Consider the following 25920-nt stretch of genomic DNA (forward strand, 5'->3'; position numbering starts at 1 on the left):
TTTATCTAAAGTCCTAATAGTACTAAGCTTTAGTATTAAGATATTATGTATAAGATAAGTAGTACTATAGTTATTTAGTATAGTACTATATAAAAGAATATATAGGCTACTAAAAGATATAATAAAGATATTATAAAAGTACTATTTCTAGGTAGGTTTAGTTAAGGTTAGCTATAGTAAAGTAAGGTTAATAATATATATAATAACTTTTAAGGGGAGGTTTTTACTTTCTTTCTTATCTTACTTATTATCCTTTTTAGTGATTTAAGATAGGTTGTTTTAGGCTTAATTTATATAGAAGTTATACTTCCTAGGCAGTAGTCTAGCCTTAATTTAGCGTTTCTAAAAAAGTTTAATTTAGAGGTCTAAGTTCTTAAGGTAATTAATTTAGTTATATATCTACTATATATATTATATAGTAACTAACCTAGACTTTAGTAAGAAGCCTATAAAGGCTTTTTTAATAGTAGTATACTTAAGAGGGGCCTATAAGTAGAAGTACCTATATATATATAAGTTACCTTAGTATTTTAACTTAAAGTAAAGGAATTTAGTATCTAGTTATATTACTAAGTAATCTATAAGGGTTATATATACTTTATACCCCTTCTCCCTATATTTTATAGTAAAGGAATCTTCTTTAAGGACGCCTACTAGGATAATAGTATAGTAGTTAGGATCCTTAATAAAGATATACTATACTTTATATTACATAATCTCTAAGAGCTTATAGGTTACCTAGTAAGAGACTATTTTATATAATACTACCCTAAGAAATAGTCTTAAAGTAAGTACACTTTTAACTTTAGGTATATTAAAGATCTTAGTACATATATATATATTTTACTAATCTATAAGCTATATATTAGGATTAATACTAAATCTTACTTACTTAATAATAGTAAGGTATTATTCTTAAATAAGTATCTAGTTAGTGTAATTACTTAATATATTTTATTACCTAAGGATATATAGTATAAAATAAAGTAAGGTAGTACTTTACCCTAAAGCTTTTATTTAAGTAGGTATAAAGATAAAGTCTACTACTAATAAGTTAACCTAGTCCTTAACTATATTAAATTCTTTTTTATATTACTTATAAATAGTCTTAAGTACTACTTTATTTAAAAGATATAATTAATAAATAAGCTTTATATTTAGGTCTATAGTTACTAAAGGTAGTATATCCTCTAGGTGTATTATGTTCTTAGTATTTATAGATTTATTAAGGGTATAAATATATATAGCGTTAGGGATTTTATTAGAGTATAAATCCTTATCCCTATCTATTATAAGACTATCTAAGTTAATATATTCCTAAGAAAACTTTATATCTAATTTAAGCTAAAAGGCTATATACTAAGTAGGCTAGTTAGCTTATAACCTTAGTTTCTTATTACTATTAATTAATATTATTAATTTAAGATAAAGAAGAGAAGATAGCTTATTTAAGAGAAAGATATCTAGCCTATAGGCGCTTTAGATATAATAGTTTAAAGGTATAGTATAAGCTAGGCTTATAACTATTATAGAGGTACCTTTTAGGTAGGAAGGATTATAAGAAAACAGCTTAGCTATCTACAGTGTGGTAATTATTAGCCTAGCTTAAAGAGATATATATTCTTTAAGTAGGTCGCTTATATAGGGATAAAGTTTAGCCTAGAAGAACTATTTTTCTGTTCTAGAGAAATCCCGGCTATACTCCGGCTGGCCCTACATATAAGCGTGATGCCTATAAGGGCATTACGACAACTTAGTAACTAGACAAATTAAAGCAGTTAGAGCATTATGTTTAGTAGATTAAATCTAGATCTAGGCAGTAGACAGCAGTAATTAGAGATAAATAATAATATTACTATAATAGCAGTAGTCTTGTGTTATAGAGACTAAAGGAAGAGGCTACTAGCTAGTAAGGTAAGTTAAAGCACCCACTTATAGCCCCCCCCTGCATTTAGCCCACCCTAAAAATACCTCCCAGCCACCGACTTTCTAGATAACCTCTAAATTCAAACTATCATAACATTTTCAATTTTTCATTAAATCACTTTATTTTTTCAGAGTATCTTCTTTAGTACCCTATAATCTAATATACTAAAGATAAGGTTAAGGGGGTAATTACTAACATTATAAGTAGTGTATCTTATTAGGTTGCCTCTAAGTAATAGGGTGTACTGCGATTAACACTTTGGTATTGTATGAACGGTTGCTAACAGTAATTAGTTGCCTTTGAAGACCTCTAGTGACTATTAGCTACCTAGGAGGCCAGCCTGGCCACTTAGGTGACTGCCTAGGCTGACCTTAGGCTGCCACTAACCTATTAACAACTTAAGGACTTTACCTATTATATCCTTTATGCTATAGGGGATACCTAACCTATAGGTAAGAGATAGGTAGATAGCTTTATTAGGAGGAACCTATCTATTAAGGTCTAAAGAAGTTAATCTATTAATTTAAGGCGTATTAATAAGGTATCTACTAAGGTTATTAGGGACTAGTTTAAATATCTTACTATACCTTATATCTAGGCTATTAACCTAGCTAATAGATATAATATAAATAAGACTAGTATCCTTAAGGGTAAAGGTAATAATAGGCTAGTGCTAGGCAGGGCTGTAACGTAGGTGGTAAGGAAAAAGCAGCCTAGATTAAGAGCCTAGGTATCTAGTATTAAGTATATATTTACTAAAGGTAATACTTTTTATCCCTTAGTTATATATAAAGGTAAGAAGGTCTAGTAGTAGTAGTTCCCTCTTAATCTTAATCTATATTATAGATAGGAATTTATAGTAATAGAGAATAAATAAACTACTAATAATACTACTATTAAATAGTTAGAAAAGGTCTTCCTCTTTTAGACTAAGCTATTTTAGCCTAATTAGGCTAGACTACTTATCTTAAATAGGTATAGAAGCTATATAATAATAGATTTTATATAGCTATACTATATTAATAACGTCTATCTATTATTCTTACCTTTATATACCTCCTATATCCTCTAGCTACTTAACTAGTTAGTCTTTAGCCTTATTAAGGCAGTATATAGAAAGAAGCTAGGATATCTAAGTTAGTAAATTAATTCTACTATTATAGGCAAAAAGAACTTTATTTTCTATTACTATAAGGCTTACCTAGCTAAATTAACTATAGATAATATTAAAAGTAGCTAGAAATACACTAGGTTATAGCCTATTAGTGTAGTAAAGCCACTTATAAATAGGCTACTAGTTTAAAAGGTAATAATAACACTATTAACACTATTAACACTACTTAATCTAGCTACTAGAGATAGCTATAAGGCCTAGGATACTAATAGTATAGATAGCTAGCTATCTAGTGTAAAGTAGTCTACACTAAGGAAGGTAAAGGACCTTAGGGATTAACTTTAACTATTTAGCTAACTAGAGTAAAACATCACCACATAACGCTAGCTCTTTAGAAAGGTTAAAAAAGGCTTCTAAGAGCAGTTATATACACTGGCTGCTGCCTAGCAAAAATTAAGCCTTCTAGAAGCCTAGGTACTAATAGTATAACTAGAAAACGGAAGGCTGTTACACTGGATCTAAATACGAAGTTCGCGACGATTAAGGAAGTGCGGTAAGCCTAGATTACGGCTGGCGATACTGAAAGTGAGCTAGATAAATCCAGCGCATCGGAATTTCCTAGTAAGGCTGAAAGCTATATTATTGTGGTATTAAGAGGTTGTTAATAGTTAATTAAATAAAGTAGTGGTGTTGTGATGGCATCGTTTTTCTGGTGGGCTAAATGCAAGGGGGGGCCATAAGTGGGTGCTTTGACTTATAGGATAGACTTAGACGTACTTAAGGACAGACTTCTATAGCTCTTTAGTAATTAACTTATAATATATTCTTTAAATACCTTTTAGTATCTAACCTTAGAACTTTAATTAGTAAAAAGCTATATAAGCACTAAGACGCCCTTAACTACCTAACTGATTACTAAGTGATTAACAAGACTAATAAGAACGACTAACACTGTTAACTAAGTATTAACCTCTGCTTACTATTAGCAGAAACCCTACTGTCTAGAAACTAGCTGTAATATATATTATATTCTTTTTTTATATTAATAATTATATATTAGTATATTACTATATAGATAAATTATAAGTAAGTAATAAGATAGTAGCCCTTTAGTAATAATACTACCTTAAAGGTAGAGGTCTACTATAATAGCTTTTTAGCCCTAAGGTAATTTATAACTAAAGTAACTACTATCTCTAGCTTTTATAAGTAGTATACTATAATAAAATAACTAATTTACTACTACTAAATAAATATTATAATAGATTATTACTAATAGTAAAAGCTAAGCTATTACTTAGTAAATATATAGCCTTATTATAAGAGGTTAATAAATACTAAAAAAAGGTAAAGATAATTATATATATAGTAGTAATAACTTAGCTAGACGTTACCCTTATAGCTAGCTAGCTTGCCTGCTTTAACTATAACCTAAATCTAGATTACTAAAAGGCTATAAATTATATACTTAGATATCTCTATTAAACGTAGCACCTTTACCTTAAATATAAAGTAACGCTAGGTAGTAATAATAATACGTTAGAGGTTACTTTAGACGCCTTATTTACTAATAACTTACTAGACTATTATAGCCTATAAGTATATATACTAAAGCTATTTAGAAGGCTTATCTCCTAGTAAGCTAATAAGTAAGATATAGTAATAATATTAACTACTAACGCTAAACTACTAGCGCTTTTATTTACTATAAAAGAGGCGCTTTTTACTAGTAGATTAATTACTACACTAGGTATTTAACTATTAACTTAATTTAAAAATAAATTATTACTTAATAAGTAGGTAGCTACTAAATAGCTACTAACTATTTATATTAGCTATAATAATACTTAGACTATTAGGCTTATTACTAAAGAGCTTATTTAACTATAAATAAGGCTATAGTATATAGATATCTATAACTACTAGCTACACTAAGAAGTAGTAGTAAATTAGATTACTATTAAATACAAGAGGTCTACTAAATTAATAGCTAATAGATTAATAAAGACGCTTAGTGCGCTATAATTTACTATATTTATAGCTTAATTTAATATAAGTAACTAATATATACGCCTTAAAGTAAATTAATAGTAAGAGCTAGCTAATAGTAAAGTAAAGCTTTACTACTAAATAAAAGAGAAAAACGTATAAGATATTAAAGGATAATTAATAAATAAAGGGGGCTATAACTAGAGGATATTTAGTGCAGGCGCTATAGTAATTAATTATATTACTAGCGCTAAAGGGGTGTGTTAAATATAGTAGAATTATATATAAATTAACTAGTAAATATATAGTTACCTTATAGTAAATTATTAGAGAATAGGTAGTAAATTATTCTTACTTTAAGGGGTTAATCTACTAATTAAATAACTAGGATTAGTCTAGGATTTCCCTACCTAGAAATAAGGGAATTTTAGTAGTTCTATAGGTTTTTAACTAGATTATTATAGTATATTATATAATTAATTAGTTAACTATTATAATCCTTACTATTTAATATTAACCCTCTCTAGCGCTATCTTATAAAGCGTCTACTAGTTAAGATTATACTAGTTACCTATTATTTTAGCTATTACTACGTATAAATCTAACTAGGCGCTAAGTAAGCTGCTTTATAGTGCGTTAATAAGGTTATTAAACTAGACAAGCAGTTATTAATAGTTAGGTAGATTAACCTATACTAATTTACTATAGGCTATATTCTATTTATTAAGCTACATAGTAAGATCTTTCTTAGTAGTTAAGGCCTTTTACTAGGCCTTTACTAACACCTTACTATACTTATTATAAGCGTACTTTATATATTCTTCTTTAGATATTCCTACTACTACGCTAAGCTTATTAAGCTATTTAGCTAGTAAATTAGTAGATTTATAGTATCTTTCTTAAAGATCTATAGATATAGTAGATTTAACTATATTAGCTATATCTTTAACATCTTTTTAGTAAGTAGTATACTTACGTACTTCTTTATAATAGTAGCTTATCTAGCTATTTAAGTATATAAGATTATATAGGTTAGGATTATCTAGTGTTACTATATGTTTAGATTTATATATAAGCCTATTAGGTATAGTTATAATAGCCTTACTTCTTACTATACGTAGCTATATAGTTACTTACTAGGATATCCTAGTAATTACTATAGCTATAGCGACTTCTTAGTAAGTAGTAAGCTTCTCCTTAGTTAACGCGTATAGATATTACGTAGTAAGTAGCTTTATTAGTTTCTTTAGATATATCTTAAGGATTAATTAGTCTGCTGCTGCGACTTCTAGGTTAATATATTCCTAGAGATTATAGCGCTTTACCTTTACTTAGATAGCGTTAAGCTATATAAACTAATTACTATATAATTATAGAATAGTTACCTTATTATTATTATTCTTAGTACTTATTATAATAATATTATTTAGTAGATAGGTACGTTTGTTATTATAGATATATGTATTAGACTGTTAATTATTAAATAGTAGGGATTATAATAGTAGATTAATTAATTCTGTTATATGTTATGTATATCTAGGGAAAACCCTGTAGAGGTAAGGAAATTCTCCTATATCTTGGTTAGGAAATCCTGGGCTAATCCTTGCTATTTGATTGGTGAATTAACCCCTTAAAGTGGGGCTAATTTACTGCCTATTCCCTGACAATTCGCCGTAGGGCAACTGTGCATTCGCTTGTTAATTCACGTGTAATTCCGCCACATTTGACAAATTTACTACCTATTCCCTAACAATTCGCTGTAGGGCAACTGTGTATTTACTAGTTAATTCACGTGTAATTCTGCCATATTTAACAACTTTTGCTATATTTAACAAGAATTTAAGCCGTTTTCCTATAACTTTTCCTACCTACAAAAGTGCCCTATAACATAGACTGTATCCCTTTAAGTGTAAATAGACCTTATAACCTATAATTAGGTCTCTATAAATAATTACTAATAGTTATTAGATAGTTAGCCTAGATTGCTGTAGCCTAATTAGTCTCTATTTACACTTAATAAGATATACTCTATGTATAGATAAATACTTTTTTGTAAAGATTCTTTAATTTAAAGACTATTAGCTTGCCTAACTTTCTTCCGACGACACCCTTAGTCTCCCGGTGAGTTAAAGTAATTTATTAATAGGTTTACATATATTATATATACTCTACATCTATATAATTGTTTTTCCCAGGCATCTCTCGATCACCGGCATAGGATTGCATACTCCCCTGCATATTGCCTTCAAGCCGACCCGTGACCGAACATATGGCTGCGTTGACTCGTTCATATTAGTTTTCGACCAGCAGCACATCGAAGTTAGGTTGACTCAACGGCTGCGTGACCTGCAGGCTCAGTGCAAGTTTATCCTGGTATAGGAAGCGGGGCAATTTCTTTCACCGCACATCCACCGCGCATTCCCTGCGCGGTCACGGTAACAATCCGCCACATTCGACAGATATTCAGGAAAATGCGGGCGTATAGGAGAGAGCAGAAACAACTGGCTGACTAGTGGCATTTGACTTTGGCCTGGGACGACCACTTAAAGTAAATATAGTGGAAACCGATCAATATAATGACGAGTGTGCCAGGCGCCCGAAACACATGACTCGGGCAAGATAGGCCATCCATCATATATACAAGTACATATAGTAACATCTCCAAAACCAGCGCCTATGTTATTGAATTGCGCTGGCGCTGGCGCGCCAAACATTGGCGCGCTGTTTGACCAACTCATGGGTCTACATGCGAAATCATCTTACCATCGGAGCTGCCCCGCATCCGCCGCCGGCCCATCTACATACTCGTATCCTGTATAACTCCAACAGTTAGCAATGACTGTGGTACGCGTAATAGCGATATTCTAGCGGGTGTAGCGCTTCCTCTTTTCCTAAAGTTTCACTCTGACTGTCAGTCTTCACAGCAATACTACACAAGATGGCTCGTCGCTCGTCAATCGCATATGCTTCGCTCCCTAGCAGTGAATTTGGCGACGAGAGCCCGCCGTTCACCCCGCCAAAGAGACGCCTCATCTGCATCAACTGGAAGTTGGTCGCAATCACCAGCTTCTTGATGAACATCGCCACGCTTTCTATTATCCTCGCCCGCCTATCACCTCGCTGGTTCAACAGCCCAGAGTGCCATTTGGACTCAGAAATTCTCTGGGGCCGTCGCGTTTCATGGAGGAAAATGATCATAGAAAACCAGCAAGAATTCATCGATAGCGATCCGTGGGATAGTAAGTTTGGGGCAGACGGGACGATTTCCGTTGGCAAGGGACCCAACCCTTGGGACAGCATATGGTTCACGAACTGGGTGGCGCTAGAAAACGACCCGGCCGCAAAGGGTTACGGCTTTGGAACGCCTTTGACTGGGCCCGGTTCCGAAGGAAACGCGCTAGATCCCATCCCGTGGAACGAAGGGTCTCAAGCCTTTGGTCTCGGCGTCATGCACCAGCTCCACTGCGTCGCAAGCATAAAGAAAGCCATCAACGACTACAGGTACACAGGAGGGACTCGGGGTTCGAATGCTACAAAGACGGCCGGCCATGTTGATCACTGCTTGGAGGTTCTGCGCCAGGCAACCATATGCCATGGAGACATGGCGTTGATAAGACCCGATGTCCAGGGAAAGACATATACTGGATACTCCGGCTGGGGGAATGAACACGTTTGCCGAGACTGGGAGGCAATCAAGGATATTTTGAAGAATCATGGTATTCACTACGTCGTGGGCAATGGGACAAAAGGCTGGACGCACTACGAACACACAACCACCGAGGTGGTGCCCGAGACTTGATACGTTGTGGTAAAATGGGTGGATAAGCGTTCGGCAATACAAACCTTCCACAAAACAGGATATAATGTGGAACTGCAATCAAAGTTTAGCCTAATTGCATGTACTACATAGTACATTAACCTGCTATACTTTGAAATGTCACAGCTCAGGTGGGGCCTCTTGGAGTTTAAGGAGCCGGTTAGCTCTGCTTCTGAGCACCTGTCATCATGCGGAAGCCCTTTCCTTTGCCATCTGCCGACCGTGCTCAGGCACTAGAAGAACATCATAGTTTGATGTAGGAGGTTCAGAACCCTGTCCCTGCCACATGATTCGAGTCGCCGACAGACGTTTTATTTATTCAGCGGTAAGATCGGGTATCCTGTCGCTAACAATGTAAACACAATGCTACTTCATTTCCTTTCTCTGCATCGCTCCAGCACTAGTTCATTTAAGATAATGGAAAGGAAGACCCGCCCGTATTAGTTCTGACCCGTTCTAGAGTAGCTCATGGCTCTTCGACAATATCTCCAACACACACAAACTACCTTGACCTGATGGGCTCGGCGGCAAAACGACGCAAAAGCGGGTGCTGGACTTGTCGTCTACGCCGGAAGAAATGCGAAGAGGGTGGGCCACCGTGCCTCACCTGCGTGAATCGGCACATCCACTGCCACGGGTATGGACCAAAGCCTGAGTGGAAGGATAAAGGAGAAAAGGAGCGTCAAGAGGCGATACGTCTACGTATCAGCTCGGCAAAAACCTCAGCCCCTGACACTGAGGCACCACAAGCAACCATGTCCACACCATCTTCGTCACCAGCAGCAGAGGATGTCAGGCTGATAGTATCACATGCAGCTGATAGCATTTTGAGAATCAACACGTGCAATGAAGACGGGACCAGCGACATTGATTTCGCGCTTGAGGGCGAGTTTGGTTTAATGAGCACGACAAATCTTGACCCTTTGATCTTTCCTGACGATGAGTGGAATTATTTCGATCCAGGAATCGAATCATACGGCACACCTGTGAATCATGAGCACCCTATAACCAACGAAAACAATCACTTTGAAGACAACAACATACCGCGACTCATAAATCTGCCTGTGTCTAAATGCGAACATTGCCTGGATCACCGTTCCTCGGAAAGAGAGATGGATCTAGTCATGCATTATGTTGATCACACATCAAATAAAGCACAAGAGTCTCGGGGGAGAGGGTATGGCTCCTCAAAGGGATGGCTTCTGTCGACTCTGTTGCGGTCACCCGAACTCTATAACGCGGCGTTGAGTTTAAGTGCATACCACCAACACCTGAGTGCCACTGCTGGCAGTGAAACAGGCTCGATAGCTTGGCATGACTATGAAAAATATCGACTTCGCGCCAGACAGATCTTCGAAGGTTCGCAACCTGGGGACCCGAGCAAAAATTTCGTCTGTGCTGTTGAGCTCACCCGACTGGAGGTATGTCCGGACGTTCATCTGCACCGAGCTTCTAGCAGCAGCATTATCTGATCATCGCTACAGGCTCTTGGAGGAAACTGGGAAAGGAGCCAGGGCTATCTTCATTGTGCTCTCTCTCTCTTAGAAAACCCACATATGCAGAATGGGGCTGTTAGCACAAACTCACCCAGAAACACTGGCCTAATCACGCCGACTTCACAGACCTGCTTTTCCACAGGAACAGTGGTCACTAGCCTGAAGCCGCCAGAGTTGCCGTCTGCCTCGGAGCGCAAGGCTCTCAACTGTTCTCGGGCGCTTCTGGCTTGGATGGATGTTTTGACGTGTTCGGCCCAGCGAACGGTGCCCGGTTCTCACGAGGTATACCGCCATTTACTATCCGATGACGAGTTTTGCATCAGCTTCCAGGCGGTCACCGGCTGCGAGAGCTGGGTTCTGCAAACTATCATGGATGTGGTGATGCTGGATTCTTGGAAACGCGACCAGGAGACCCGTAGGAGCTTGAGCATCCGTGAACTGGTTAGGCGCGCTGATGAGATCGCATGCGCCATCAAAGGGAGGGAGACCTCGGACTCTGGGGCAAACCCCGGGCTCCATGGGCCTCTCTCTCTTGGGTTCCCCGGCCGACATGGCCACTCGCCCGGCCAATCCCTGACTCTTCTGTATGCGCGCGCGGCTCTGGTCTATCTCAATTTCATTGTCTCCGGGCCAAACAGTGGAGCACACGAAATTCGTCAGAGCATCGATTCTGCCATTACGGTGTGGAAGTCGGTTCCGTGTTTCCATGAGCACCGACTGCTGGTATGGCCGCTTCTTATCACTGCCAAATTAGCACAAGGGCGGCAAACTGACTTCTTTCGTAACCTGATGGGGTCCTGTCCGGAAATCCACGCACCCGGTAATCACTACGATGTTTGGTCAGTTATTACGACCTGCTGGGGGGAAGGAGATCAGCAGGTTGGCACGGAACAGATCGGAATGGATAGTTGGGGAAACATATCAGGGAAACATGTGCTCGGCTTGTTGATTGCCTGATGGGACAATTGTTAGCAAACTTGTCATTCATTGGATATTTGCAGTAATGGCAGGCCGTCGGTGGAATTTTAAATGGTAGTATATCTCAATAGTTCAACCTCAAGAGTATATATATATCCCTGCGTGTGGAGAGCAGATGGCCTGTTGTTCGTGTGTATTCAGTACATAGTTGCCCGGCTTCATGACGACATCACAAGCTGTGCATTCGTTGCTGCAAGGTATCTACTGGCTAACGTCTTGCAGGCAGTTGTCCGACAGGCGAAGCTCGCCCGGCATCGGAAGAAACTCACCTGCGCCCGCTGTATCCGAAATCATGTCGGTGTAGAAACGAGAAGAGCGGCGCAATAACGTTCAAGGCAATGACCTCGGCAAAACAGCGCGCCAACTCATGCGCTCAACGCATCCTGGACAACTTAGTACTTCCATTCCGAAATGGCCCCGGTCAACCTGCGTTGACAGATAGGCGCCACACCGGTGGCCGCCAAGTCCTGCGCCTAAAGCTACTCTGTCAATTTTGAACAATTGAGATCCCAGCTAGTGTCATTAGCGCGCCAACCAGCAACGAAGACAGAGGCTGAAGACACGGAATCTTAAAATCATTGCTGAGCGCCTCAAACGTACTAAAGCCTCGAACCGTTCTTCAACATCATAGGTTTGCACTCCCAAGCAAGGATATACATTTCGAGAAAGCAAAATGCAGATCATGAAGGTATCTGAGATCAGTTTCGTCTTGGCAGTTGCCGCTGGTGCCTTGGCCTTGCCGGCGCAAGGAGTGAGTACTGGCTCTGCAATGACGAAGCTATCGAATTGTGTTACGTATATGTTAACACCTGCTAGGAAAATTCACTCATGGCTCGTAAATCTGGAGGGGAGATGGCAAAGGGTGACGGCGATCCGGTTGTGGACTACGTCATTCCAATCGACAAGCGCGACAAAGACCCGGTTGTGGACTACGTCATTCCAATTGACAAGCGCGATGACGACCCGGTTGTGGACTATGTTATACCTATCGACAAGCGCAATGAGGGCCCTGTTGTGGATTACGTCATTCCAATCGACAAGCGCGACGAAGACCCGGTTGTGGACTATGTAATCCCCATTGACAAATGAGTGGTGTCTTTGTAGAGTCTGGAACAGTGCGAAAGGAGACCACCAGCCTGGCAAAAACAAAATAAACTAACATCGTCTGCGCCTGATGCCGAAAATCACATGAAATGGCGCTTTGAAGTGACCTGAAGGTTTAGTGAAAATAGCGTATATCCTATCCCGGTGTGCAAATCCGTGTATGCTTCAAGCAGTCCATAAAGATCTAGTCTCATTATAGGTATCTACGCTTTCGGTTTGCAACCTGCAAAGCATTTAGTACCAAGGAGCTGTGGGTGTTTGCATCCCATAAAGAAGTTTCAATATGCTTAGATGTCTCTTAGACATGTGAAAAACATTCTATACCGCACCGAAACCATGGAACAGACCAAGAGGATGCCATTGCTTGCCAGACGCAGTCGGGGCACGCTAAAAGGTCACATCGCCATTACCGGTCACTGAGATGCGGCGTTTACAAGAAACAATGCATTCAAATACTGTATCCCTTTAATTACGGAGTGACCCCATTTCTGCCAAGGGCGGGGTAGAGCCAATGTAATCACAGCATAAAATCTAACAAGCCAATAGTTAAACAGTACCTCTATTTATATAGCGTTTTGCCTATACTATAAGTACTAGTAATCTCTATATTTATAAAGGAGTATATTATAATCTAAGCAGCCCTGCTAGGTCTTCTGTTACTATACCTACCTATTACTAAATATCTTAAATAAAGCTACCTTTTTAAGCTACTATAATAAGAGTAAGGTAAATTATACCCTTATAAACCTTAGTAATAGTCTATAAATAGAATAAATATATTACCTTTATAGGACTATTACTAAGGATATAAAAGCTAGTAACCTTTTGCTAATAGTCTAAACTATTAAATAAGCTAAGAAGATAGTAGTAACTACTATTAATATTAGTTCTTAACCTTTAGCTACTCTAGATCCCCTCTTAGCTGGAGATAGAAGGTATTTATAATAATAACTTTAAGTAGAAAGGTCTAGGTAATTACTTACTAGGCTCCTTAATAAATATAGTAGTTAAAGGGGTATAAGGCCTTTATATAATTACTTATATCTACTTTATTTATAATATAGTTATAGTTATTTATTAGCTAAAGGACTAAGAGGTCTTTCTAGACCTCTAGGCTAAAGGCTTACTAAGTAGTCTACTTTACTACTATATTACTAGCAGGCTAGCGCTATTTCTAGATTATATAATTAGCCTAGCTACTTTAATATACTATTATAAGAAAAAGTATAAAGGTATTATTTTTTCAAGTAATTTAGTTAACTTATAAGAAAGTAAACTAGTTAGTATATATATATATATATACTAATATAGTTTAAAGATATATACTAGCCTATTAGTAGTAAGAATATAGTATATTTAGCCTTATAAGATATCCTAGCCTTTATTATTTTACTTAGTAATAAGTATAGTATTAATACTATTATTCTTTTAGTATATACTAAAGGCTTTAACTTACTAGCTCTAGAGGGCCTAAAAAAGTCTAATAAAAGTAAAAAAGTTATCTAGAAATATATAATATATTATAGCTAGTAGTAAAAAGAAAAAGGCTATAACTACCTATTAGGTACGTATAAGCTAGGCTATTTAGTTTACTACTTACCTAGCTAGATTTAAAGCTTTAGTAAGTAGTCTATATAGGCCTTCTCTATATATATACTAAAGCTACTAGAGGTAGTACTTAGATTAGGTAAAGACCTATACTTTAAAGCTAGTTAGGATTAGCTTTATTAGAATAGTTAAAGTCTTTTAGCTTTAGCTTATAAACTAGACTATTATCTTATTAATAGTAAAATTAAAGCTAGCTATATAAAAAAAGTATTTAGTTACCTAGATATAGGCTAACTATTAGTTAACCTTTTAATATATATTTAGTATTTACTTCTTTTAGCCTAGCTTAGGCCCTTAGGTTAAGAACTTAAAAGGATTAAATATCTAGAGCTAGATATAAAGCTATAAGAAGTGTTTTTAGCTTATAAAGTATATAAATAAGTATAATAAATCTTTTTTTTACTACTAAGTTAACTAGTACCTTAATATTTAAGATTTAAGATATAAACTTATATAAATTGAAATACTAAAAAAGAGGTATATTTTATTAGTAAAGGTAGGTTACTAGTACTACACTAGTAACATTTTTATTAAAGACTAGCCTTAGATAGTAGTGCTATATTTATCTATATAGCCTATTACTAGGTTAATGTTAGGGGTATATAATAAAAGAAGAGGTTAACTAAAGTATTAATATCTAATAGGCTATAGACTTTAGGCTACTAGTCTAGCACTTTAAATAAGATAAAAGAGCCTAGTAGGCCTAGCTCTACTAGAGGCTTATTAGGCTAGATTATTACGTTATTACACTGCTCTAGGTAGTAATTATCTAGGCAGGTAACAGTAAGGTCCTTTAGTAATATCTCTATATAAATAGTGCTATAACTAGAGGTATCTAAGCTAGATATTATGATTTTAATAAGGATATTAGTAATAATGTTTAATTTAGTAGTAGTTACTAATAAAATAATATTTTAAAACAAGGTATTGTTATGTATCCCTTAAAGTGAGGGGTAAAAGTGGGTATTTTCCTTCTTGGCAGAAATGGGGTCACTCCGTAATTAAAGGGATACTTCTTTCATTAATATTGAATCAGCTTTGGTTACTATATCGCCACCTGTTATACACACGCTCAGTATCTATAACATAGAAACCCGTCCTCGGTGTCCATGACCCATGACACTGGGATATCTTCCGCAAAACCTCCATACTGTAGCGTATCACTGAGACTTGCTGTTCCATCTGTCGAGTTGAACATGTGTTTCCCTTCATATTCATATAATCTAGTTGCTTTATCTTCTTGTTGCCACCGCCACCACAGATGGTCTATCTGCGCATGATGAAGATAAAACACAGGATCTGTCAACACCGCGTTATTGAGAAGCCGAAATTTGAGACCATGATGGATAGAGTGTAGGGCGTGGACCCCGTCTTACCATTGGCGGCTGTTAGCGAGAGAAAGTCACCGCTGACAGCACGATGCATCCGGTTGTGCAGGCGGTTCTCCATATCCCACTCGAAGTCGCGATATCCGGGGGTCCGTAGGAGCCTGCCGATTGAACCGGGGCCGAACCACGGGTTCAAGGGGCGGCCGATGGCGTCCACGTTCCGAAAGCCCCTTGCAAGACAATGCTTTAGGTCCGTTTGGTTGTATCTAATGGGTCGCAGATTGGAAAAGGGTCCGTCAGTTACGCAGCGCCCTTCTCCAACGACAATGGGCCCGGCTGGATCACCGTCTCCCCCGAATCCAGTAACATTGTTCCAGATTGAAGAACCGTGTAAGTCCATCCAGTCCATTGTCCAATCCCAGTATCTGGTGAATGTCAACACATCAATGATATTGAATTGCGATCTAGACACTAGACTTACGGTATGGACCCCTTGAAACCACACCGTTCACGCATAGAAGCTTCCAGCAAAACAAGGGTATATCTATGCCACGGAAGGAACGATGCATGCCCGTGGGCTATACACCTTATTAGCGCGCAAAGAATACCGTAAGCTTGGTGACTGGATGGACATACACCAAGATCCGATTTTCAGATGCAGCAAAGAGAAGTCGTCGTATGTAGACCCTTTGAAGCCCCATTTCGAAGGCAACAAGTTCAAGCATTGTATAGCATCGATGAAGTCCGCTCTCTCGTCTGGCGTCAAGGCCCGCCACTCACGTCGTACAACAGGGCGATTGCAAATATGGACATGATCTCGTCGTGACCATAAGGGCTGTCCGAGCAGGGAAACGACGGAAACAGATCCCAAAATTAGCGAGATACCAGCCAGGGCAGTTAGTTGCCACCGCCACCTGGTTTGATGAGTCCTAAATTCTTATACTGGAGATGGGAATCTGAATGCCAACAATACCTTTTCCAACTTTTCGACCGTCTTGGAGGGGCGTCTCGGGGCTTTCTCTCTCCAGGGCTAGGGAGGAGCAAATCATAGTCCTCTTCGGATGTGACGGACGACATGGTCGTTGTCTGTAATAGTGAGGCAACATGATGTAGACGAGGCATTTGGTGACAGGTTTGCTCCATTGGCCAGTGATGCGGACAGCAGCTACGCTAATCCTCTAACTAATTAAAGTTGCGTCTTCTTCCACTTTGTGGGGGAATGGGGCTTGGTTTGGCGCAGCGCATCTAGGTTTGTGGGATAAAAAGACGAGGTATGGAGGCGCCAAGGGCGCCTAATCGGCGAGATAGTTTGGCGAGACCCACAGTTCAGCGCCTTAACCTGTTAAGAAACGGATTCTAACCACAATCTACCTCAAACCATCAAGCATGCTCATCCAGGCAGCTTGATCAGCCGTTATTCTGGCTCAAGGCCCGGTGTCTTCTTGGACGAAAGTTAAAACGAACAGAATCCATTGAGTCATATTCTTATTCGCAACTAAAACAAGTAAAATAATGTTTACCAATCTATTACGGGAAGTTCTATACAGCCATGTTCCGCACCTCCTCAATCCGATCAGTCAGTGATTGGCTGATCCTTGTTTATCCACTCATTATTCCAGACAGTGCCTGGATATGCCGCTACCCGTGAGGTGCCATTGAACCTGTCAGATACCCAGTCCCTAATCCTCTGAAAGTTCCGGCAAGTATGCGGACGGTCCGAGTTTATATAATTATCTCCCACTCCGAGATAATAAACAGAGGGAATCGGCGTGAGATCGGCATTACACATCACTGTCTGGCGTAAATGATCAATACAATGGTCTCGGTGCAGTCCACCATGTATGGGGCTGTCCTCTGGGTAGGATTCCGGCGAAAATGCCTTGCGTATGTGGTCCTTTGTGGTGTTAGACTCAATATGATATCAGAATTCTTTCTATGCATGCCGGCACTTACAAGACAGTGGACTGTATGCATGACCTCAAGGCTATATGTGAATGAAAGCCACAGGTGTCAGCGAGACCTGGTTGCTCAAACATAGCGGATTGTGCTTACGCAGCAACATATCCCCCTTCCCTTGGCGCCCAAAACTTTGTGTAGTCGGGTCCCCATGCAGACCGAGCCTCCTCCTCAGACAGCAGGAAGAACCGACCTGGAAAATCACGTCAGAGCCATTTGTTGGGCACTACATCATCGCCTTGTTAGATGAACCTCCACTTACCCCAATGTAATTGCTCCCAGTTATGATCAATCTCTTTGCTTGGCTCTCCGACGTATTTGGGCCTTTGATCACCATCCTCCGGTTCAGGTACGTATTCTTGTCCATCGTCATGAAATACCGGGCTGCCCTCAAACCATTTTTCTTGCAGATGAATAGCATGTTTCGCCGCCTCTGTTCTCTATAAGTTCTCCCTCTACTCCCCGGCAAGGAAAGGATTTAGCACTTACCTAGTTCAGTTCTAAAGCCTGATTGAAACGAGCCGAACCGACCTGAAAAATGAACCCAGGTATACAAATACATTGATAGAGAAGCAAACATCATAGTGGCCACGAACCAGAAAGTCGCAATCAATCGATATCGTTTTTCTCGTTTCCAGGACGCCAGTATCGATGCGTGAACCATGAAATCAACCGACTCGCTCTTGTCGAGCGTATCGCAACTCGAACTCCCACCTTGAATATGATCCATGGTGATCATGACACTCTTAGTTGGCTAAGAGAGATAAAGCAAGCGCAAAGCTGTGGTGGTTTAAGGTGAAAGACAGAGGACGGGGCGGGATCTTCTGGGTCCCGGACGAAAGACTAATTCAAGACTCCCTTACTTAATGTAGCAAACATCAATGGCGCTTGACTAATGTGACACACCAGCGCCAGCGCGCCAAATGATTACAGGGGTAACCCTTTAGTTGCCGATACTGGTTCATAATCAAAACACTCGGAAATTCTCTGCTGAAGCATCGTACGCCACTCAAATGCCCGCCTCGATTACCTGCCAAATACCACTATTCCTCCAAGATGAAGATTCCCTTCCAAATGAGCCTGCTCATTATTCTTTTGTTAGGCAGAGCTGCACCGTTGTCGTTTAATGAGCATCTGGACAAGGTACCGCCGTTGTCCAATCAGGTCTAGATGATCCAACTGCTGATCAAAAGCGTCGCCGATGGAAGGGTATCTTGCCACAGGAGCAACAGGACAGCGCTGTAAGTCACTGATGAAGCAAAACAAGAATATGAAGCTGATGTATAAGCAGTGTAAGAGTTGACCCTAACATTTCAAATTTTGTATTTAGCTTACTAATTAGTTCTCGCTGGGTAGAGTATGTTGATGCGTGATACGAAGGCCCCTGTCTTGTTGATTAATCGTTTTAACATAGCACATTGGAAGACCTACACGAGTTTGACTAGGAAGGGACGGTCGTAAAATATATAAGCCTTTCGATGGGAGGATCTACGTGGAACAAGTGTGAAATTAGAAAGTTGATGGCTAAAGCTCGTTATTGACGAGACTTTTTTGCCTTTCATGCGTAATCAGACCATCCATGTAAAATTCGACTTGGACATGATATCAAATGTAGGTCCAAGTCTATGTATCTAGCCGTCCAGATTCAGGATTACCCATCTTGAGTTTACTGACCATAATCCTCGCCGATCAAACCGCTTTGTTTGCAACTGTCCAAGCTTGAATCTTTCCAAAATTTCTGCATTTGCGACGCATGTTGAAATCGCTTTTGGACCCTGACGGTCGAGACAAATCCTTCTCAAACACTACGGGCGTAACATCGCTTTGACACATTAGGAAGTGGCGTATCGTTTCTATGCAATGGTCCACGTGTCCCCGGACAATCTCCTTGTTCGCCCGAAAGGTGGTCACATTGCTGTAGTCATAAGCATCGCGATATGTGTATTGCCTTACGAAATTCTGATGCATGTCAACAAGAGACCTCCTAGGGACAGGGTGGTGCGGATTTTGCCCACTCACCAGGCAGTGAAGTTGGTGGAAAACGTTCAAAAAGCCCTTCACACCACTCCCGAGCTCTTCCGAGACATGTTCGTAGTTCTCGGCTGGCGTTTTGTTAAGGGCTGTGAGCTTGTTCTCTGGGAAATGTATCGGAGGAACTTTCCGCAAATTAGTCTAAGAAACTGCGCCTTCAGGTGTATGTAAAGAAGAGAAATATACCGCGCCATAACCGTATCCATGCTTCTTCAATTTCTGGTGTGGGTTGGCCTCGATATGGCGATGGTTGCATGAGGTGGTTTTGTTCAGTAAACTCTTGAAATTCCAAGTCGCCAGATTCTAGATAGGGTGCTGAGGAAAGGTGAAAGTGTTAGATGTCATTCTATTTCTCAAGTATAGAGAATATTTCGCCTAAGCGTATCGTGGGTCACACCACTTACAGTATGGAGAGAGCTGTGCTGCACAGACCACATCACTAGGCTTTCCAATGATAATGTATATGAAAAGAGCAGCGATGACAAAGGTTTGCAGGACCAGTAGATAACAAGTGTTTGCAGATAACTTGGAAGACAGCCGCCATGAAAGCTCGCTTGGTTGAGAAAAGACGAAATTTTTTTTCTCCCGAGCTTTCGTGGCTGTATTGTTTTCAACCCGAGTATAAGCGATAAGACTTTTGCCTCTATCTTTGAACCACATCATCATTGGAGTGGATTGACTGTTCACGACTCTGTAGGCAAGTATGCGTGAAAGCTGTTTGGGCAAAGGTAGTGTACAGTTGACTAGTTTTGATTGTGACTCGGTAGCAACGTAAGCACACTCACACAAATGTTTAGACTACCGGCGCCAAATTTAGGCGCCATGAGAAAATGCGGTTGGCTCTAAAATCAATTAGCATAGGCGGGCAGCCAATCATTACCTATGCAAGAGTCCAGGTAGCCCGTCAACTGTGGGGTTTTGGATCTAAAAATAGATCGTTCCTTTATCTGCGTAGTTTTCTCTGCCTTCCTTTTTTTTTATCCGAGATGCTGATCGACTTCAGCACGTTTATGCAGACTGTTCATGAATCCAGTGGCAGCCGCTGACAGCACGTGACAGAGTAAATTAGCATTTGTGTTTAGGTATCCGCATATTAAAATAGCAATGCGCAAGTGAACATGACTTCGAGTTAGATTGAAGTCTTCTATTTGCTATTACGTTTACCAACTCACGTTGATACCCTGGTCACGCAGCCTAAATCTCAGTTGGTTTCAACTATAGCCCTAGAAATCCAACCAGAAGGAGGCTTTCTGTGGGCTTGATACTTCAGTCATGACTCTATCGTCGAAGTGAGTGGAACACAGTCGTGAAACAACAAAGGATATGTTAATGCCCGATGCTGCTCGCCCTGGCCTGTCAACGTCTCTGCGATGAGAGTAACGCAGTGCTTCGTGTGCCAGAACTGATGACACCGGGCGTCTATCCACTTAACACCGTGCTCGATTGCGTATTCTACTTTTCGCCAGCAATACAAGCAATGCAGGTCGTGCGCTCGGGGAAAAGTGGTGTATGTGACGGAGAAGTTGCCGTTCTGGAGTTTCGGGACGTCGGCTGCAGCCACCTCACGCTTCAGATCGGTATCCCAGTACCAAGACCAGCCGACATATATGTCCCCGACCACCTCACGAAACTCGTGGACAATCTCCTGCCAAGCGCAGGTTGGATGTACCCAGGCCCCAAGTTGCTGTTCGAAGATGCAGTTACGGGCTTTCGCCTCTGTAGGTGTTGAGCCACACTGGGGTTCATGAGGTTTCTGCTTGGGCCTGTCTACCATTTCAGAGTGATGCGTCCCATGCGGATGGTGCTTTGGGGGGCTTGGGGGCAATCCGTGGCAATGGCGCGCCGAGGGCACTGTAAGGGCGACGAAAAATCCCAATATGCAGAGGATGCTCAATAGGTGCAGGCAGTTGATTTTTCTGGAACACGCAAAATTCTTTACCGAGGCGAGAAATCCTGGTGGGGCGGTGACTTCGCCCGTAGCTAGTCTTGGCGACAACCCGGGATGAGCTCGTTCCGTAGCCGCCGCATCTTCATCTTTGTAGGCTATACCAGCATCTCGTTCATCGCGTTCGTGGTTTGACAATGGGACGTACGCAGAGCCCGAAAGCCACTGCAACACTTTTGGTCGAGGCATTGAATCCGGTTGGCGAATGTGTAATCAAGTCGGAGATGAAATGGAGTGGTCATTGACAGAGCGGCGAACGTATGAATGAACGGGGTTTCGCTGACGACAGAGAGGTATCGCCGGCTTTTCAGGCAATCACCTAAAGATAAAAAGAGTAATCTCGCAATCCGGTACTTGCCGTGGCCAAGACGGATTAGAGCTTGAGCGGTCAGCTTTTGGCGCATGATCGTGATGAAAGTACCATGCGGCGCCAAATTGTGCGAGGCGCGCAAGTCTCGTGTGTGAGACGAGTCATGCAAAGTTCTACGAAGCGCGCCAACGCATGGATTCTATGAGGAGTCCCTGATATGGAGACAAACTTTTGTCGTTACGCAAAACTATGTTTTTGCGCGAGACAACCTTTAAGACGCCTTCTCAAGCCGGAACGCCGGCGTCAGCGTCAAATCTCGTCCTGATAACAACTCATGAAGAATCACGACTGCCGTACCGCCTGAATCCGTATGAGCCTGCTGTACGGGTTGACTTCTAGGAACGAAGCCAGACACAATGGCGGACACCGCGAGAGAGGAATTAGCAATTCCGTTTCTGACCACACGGAAGGAAGAGAAGGAACGCCTTCTTGATTCGGCGGTAGCTTCTCCCGAGCCCCCATATGAGCGCAAGCGAAAACTGGCCACTCCCATGCGCATTGTGGTTGGCGTTCTCGTATTGTTTAATCTCTGTTTATGTGTCACGTTGATCTTCGTCACACGAGCCCACTGGGCTCCTAGTCCGCCGTCGTGGATGCCGCCCGAAAGATACAATAAGCAGATATTCCAGTTCCAACAAATTTTTGGGGAGGAGCCCACCGAACAGTCGGAAGCAGCCTGGACTAGACTCGTCCCAAGTAAGTGCATTTTCCATCTCATCGCTAGTTTTGCGGCACCAATGATTGCTGTCGTAGCATTGGACCGCTGAAGCGTGATATTAGCTAACGACTTGTTTGCTGGTCTTAGTGGGCAAAGGCTGGATTAATATTACAACAGAAAGCGAGCTTCCATCCATGCCTGGACTAGACAGAAATGTGCCCGAAAAGAAGGCACTGCTGTCCGTTTTTCACCAAATCCATTGCTTAGTAAGTGTCAGGAGAGACTGTATTGACGTAGCCAAGATGACCACTGATTAGGGCGTCCTAGTACATGACCCGGTCTGGGTTCTTTGCCGCTCGGGATGGCCACCTTGACACGGTGAACACAACTCACCTTTCCCACTGCTGGGATTACTTGCGGCAGAGCATCATGTGCTCTGGCGATACAACTCTGGAGTGGAAGCCGGCAAATGACATTGGAAGCACAGGATGGGGCTATCAGCACATTTGTAAAGATTACACATCCCTTTTTATTTTTGCCGAGCAACATAGGTCAACAGATAAGAAGGTAATACATTCTTAATGATATATTATTATAAATCACATTATCTATAAATTAGTGTGTAAAAGTAGCTAGCCTATTACTACGACCTTCTAAGTTATAGTTAATGTTGCCCTATTAGTGTAAGAGGATTAGCTAAGGGCCTTATATTAAATAGTAGGGATTGTAATAGTTAATTGATTAATTCTGTTATGTGTTATGTGTAACTAGGGAAAAACCCTATAGAAGTAAGGAAATTCCCCTATATCTTAGTTAGGAAATCCTAGGCTAATCCTAGTTATTTAATTAGTGAATTAAACCCTTAAAGTGGGGCTAATTTACTACCTATTACCTAACAATTTGCTATAAGGTAACCCTATATTTACTAGCTAATTTATATATAATTATACTATATTTAATATACTTACTTAGCGCTAGTAATATAGTTAATTCCTATAGGGCTTATACTAAATATCCTCTAGTTATTGCCTATTTACTTATTAATTACCTATTAATATCTTATATATTTTCTTTTTTTATTAAGTAGTAAAGCTTTACTTTATTATTAGCTAACTCTTACTATTAATTTACCTTAAGGCGTATATATTAGTTACTTATATTTAATTAGGCTAAAAAGGTAGTAAATTATAGTATACTAAGCGCCTTTATTAATCTATTAGCTATTAATTTAGTAGACTTCTTATATTTAATAGTAATCTAATTTATAGCTACTTTTTAGTGTAACTAGTAGTTATAAGTATTTATATACTATAGCCTTATTTATAATTAAATAAGCTTTTAAGTAATAAGCCTAATAGTCTAGGTATTATTATAGCTAATATAAATAGTTAGTAGCTATTTAGTAGCTACCTACTTATTAAGTAACAATTTAGTTTTTATTTTAGTTAATAGTTAAATACCTAGTGTAGTAATTAATTTACTAGTAAAAAGCACCTCTTTTATAGTAAATAATAGCGCTAGTAATTTAGCCTTAGTAGTTAACGTTATTACTATATCTTATTTATTTACTTACTAAGAGATAAGCCCTCTAAATAGCTTTAGTGTGTACGCCTATAAGCTATAATAATCTAGTAAGTTATTAGTAAATAAGGTGTCTAAAGTAACCTTTAATATATTATTTTTACTACCTAGCGTTACTTTATATTTAAAGTAAAGATATTACGTTTTATAAAGATACCTAAGTATATAATTTATAGCCTTTTAGTAATCTATATTTAGATTATAGTTTAAGTAAGTAAGCTAGCTAGCTATAAAGGTAATATCTAGCTAAGTTATTACTACTATATATAGGATTATTTTTACCTTTTGCTAGTATTTATTAACCTCTTATAATAAGGCTATATATTTACTAAGTAATAGCTTAGCTTTTACTATTAGTAATAATTTATTATAATATTTATTTAGTAGTAGTAAACTAGTTATTCTATTATAGTATATAGCTTATAAGAGCTAGAGATAGTAGTTACTTTAGTTATAAATTATCTTAAGGCTAAAGAACTATTATAAGAGGCATCTACCTTTAAGGTAGTATTATTACTAAAAGGCTACTATTTTATTACTTACTTATACTTTATTTATATAGTAATATACTAATATATAATTATTAATATAAAAAAAGCATATAATATAGTCTTTTTTTAGTAGTAATTCTTACTAGGTATTTAGTAAAAGCCTTATATAGTAAGCCTTTCTTTAAGGTGCTTTTACTATAGTAAAGGTAACTATAAGAGCCTATAAAGCGCTTTTAATAACTAAAAAGTTTAGCTAGGAATTTAGGAGCCTAGAGGTATCTTTATAAACACTACTTTATTAATAGTAGTATATATAAATATATTTACTATATTATATTAAAGTAATTCTAAATTAAAGTAAGTAGCTATTACTATAAGTATTTTAAATAATATACCTACTAATATATCTATATAGGTATCTTATAGATCCTTTACTTATTAGTTACTATAGAAAATAAGTCTTACTTTAAATTTAGTTAATTAACTATATTTATTAAGCTTATAGGTATATACCTAGTAGTAGCTAAGAATTTAATACCTATTAGCTACTACTTATAGGACTATTACCTAAGATTTTAATATTTTATATCTATATAGATACGCTTTTTTAGCGTTTTTAAATTACTTTTTATATAGGTAGCTTTTTGGCTATCTATAGATTAGTAAATAGTGTAGTAACTTATAATATATACTTATAAGCTTATAAAGTCTAGTAACGCCTTTGTTATATATTAGTAGTTTACTAGTAATATCTTTATAATTATTATACCTATTAGATATTTTAGAGTTATTTAATTATTAGCTATAAGTATAAACTATATATACTAGTATACTATTTTTTTTAATATATAATATATATATTATTTTCTAGTTAGAGGTATATATTAACTAAAAGTAGTAATCCTTACTTATTAGTTAACTTTATAATATACTAGACTATAAATTTACTTATAAGTTACCTTATATATAGTCTATAAACTTTTACTATAAAGTAAGCCTTATAAGAAAAGCTACCTTAAATAAAGTTCTTAGCGTAATATAACTACTTATATATATAGTAAAATAATAGCCTTTTATAAGGTTATTAAATAAGGTAGCTACTAGCTAGAGTCTGTCTAAAGGACTAGCTGCTATTACTTAGGGATATATTATTTTATACTTAGTAACGTCTTATATAACTATTATATATAAATTAACTCCTTATAAGTTACTAGCTTATAGGCTATAGGCTATTAGTAAATTAAGTAAGTTACTAGCTTATAGGGAGCTAAAGGCTATTAATAAATTTAAGCTATTATTAGCCTTAATTTCCTTATACCCTATATTAATATTTATAAAGGCTATAAAAAAGGCGCTTAGTAGTAATAGTAGTAAAATAAGAAGAAGTATAAATTTTACCTACTTATATAGATATTCTAGTGTGTTACCTAATTATAATAGGAATTAATAGGGGGGCACTACGAATTAATATAGGGGCACTAGTCTTATAGGGGCACTACTATCTGCCTTTCTAATTAGCCTAAAAAA

At 38.5% G+C, this 25920-nt stretch overlaps 7 protein-coding genes across 7 annotated transcripts; 3 read left to right on the forward strand and 4 right to left on the reverse strand.

Annotated features, from left to right (window-relative positions):
- Positions 1–7968: 7968 nt before the first annotated feature.
- GLRG_11746 (uncharacterized protein) lies at positions 7969–8829 on the forward strand (the record flags this gene model as incomplete). The annotated part of the gene is made up of 1 exon (XM_008102430.1): positions 7969–8829. One exon carries the CDS (start codon positions 7969–7971, stop codon positions 8827–8829), a length of 861 nt encoding a protein of 286 aa, XP_008100621.1.
- A 1811-nt stretch (positions 8830–10640) lies between these two features.
- Positions 10641–11615, reverse strand: GLRG_11747 (uncharacterized protein; the record flags this gene model as incomplete). Its single annotated transcript, XM_008102431.1, has 3 exons — positions 10641–11085; positions 11161–11170; positions 11591–11615. 3 exons carry the CDS (start codon positions 11613–11615, stop codon positions 10641–10643), a joined length of 480 nt encoding a protein of 159 aa, XP_008100622.1.
- A 379-nt stretch (positions 11616–11994) lies between these two features.
- On the forward strand, positions 11995–12410 carry GLRG_11748 (uncharacterized protein; the record flags this gene model as incomplete). The annotated part of the gene is made up of 2 exons (XM_008102432.1): positions 11995–12072; positions 12138–12410. 2 exons carry the CDS (start codon positions 11995–11997, stop codon positions 12408–12410), a joined length of 351 nt encoding a protein of 116 aa, XP_008100623.1.
- A 2695-nt stretch (positions 12411–15105) lies between these two features.
- On the reverse strand, positions 15106–16163 carry GLRG_11749 (uncharacterized protein; the record flags this gene model as incomplete). The annotated part of the gene is made up of 4 exons (XM_008102433.1): positions 15106–15332; positions 15410–15786; positions 15843–15939; positions 15998–16163. Coding segments are annotated over 4 exons (867 nt in total), but the record flags the coding sequence as incomplete, so codon positions are not given.
- A 986-nt stretch (positions 16164–17149) lies between these two features.
- On the reverse strand, positions 17150–17879 carry GLRG_11750 (uncharacterized protein; the record flags this gene model as incomplete). Its single annotated transcript, XM_008102434.1, has 4 exons — positions 17150–17255; positions 17414–17510; positions 17580–17750; positions 17807–17879. 4 exons carry the CDS (start codon positions 17877–17879, stop codon positions 17150–17152), a joined length of 447 nt encoding a protein of 148 aa, XP_008100625.1.
- A 2739-nt stretch (positions 17880–20618) lies between these two features.
- On the reverse strand, positions 20619–21482 carry GLRG_11751 (uncharacterized protein; the record flags this gene model as incomplete). Its single annotated transcript, XM_008102435.1, has 2 exons — positions 20619–21083; positions 21288–21482. The coding sequence occupies 2 exons, from the start codon at positions 21480–21482 to the stop codon at positions 20619–20621; spliced, it is 660 nt and encodes a 219-aa protein (XP_008100626.1).
- A 537-nt stretch (positions 21483–22019) lies between these two features.
- Positions 22020–22903, forward strand: GLRG_11752 (uncharacterized protein; the record flags this gene model as incomplete). The annotated part of the gene is made up of 3 exons (XM_008102436.1): positions 22020–22359; positions 22469–22587; positions 22649–22903. 3 exons carry the CDS (start codon positions 22020–22022, stop codon positions 22901–22903), a joined length of 714 nt encoding a protein of 237 aa, XP_008100627.1.
- Between the last annotated feature and the right edge of the window lie 3017 nt (positions 22904–25920).

Source organism: Colletotrichum graminicola, assembly GCF_000149035.1.
Source record: "Colletotrichum graminicola M1.001 genomic scaffold supercont1.114, whole genome shotgun sequence".
Classification (NCBI taxonomy): Eukaryota; Fungi; Ascomycota; class Sordariomycetes; order Glomerellales; family Glomerellaceae; genus Colletotrichum; species Colletotrichum graminicola.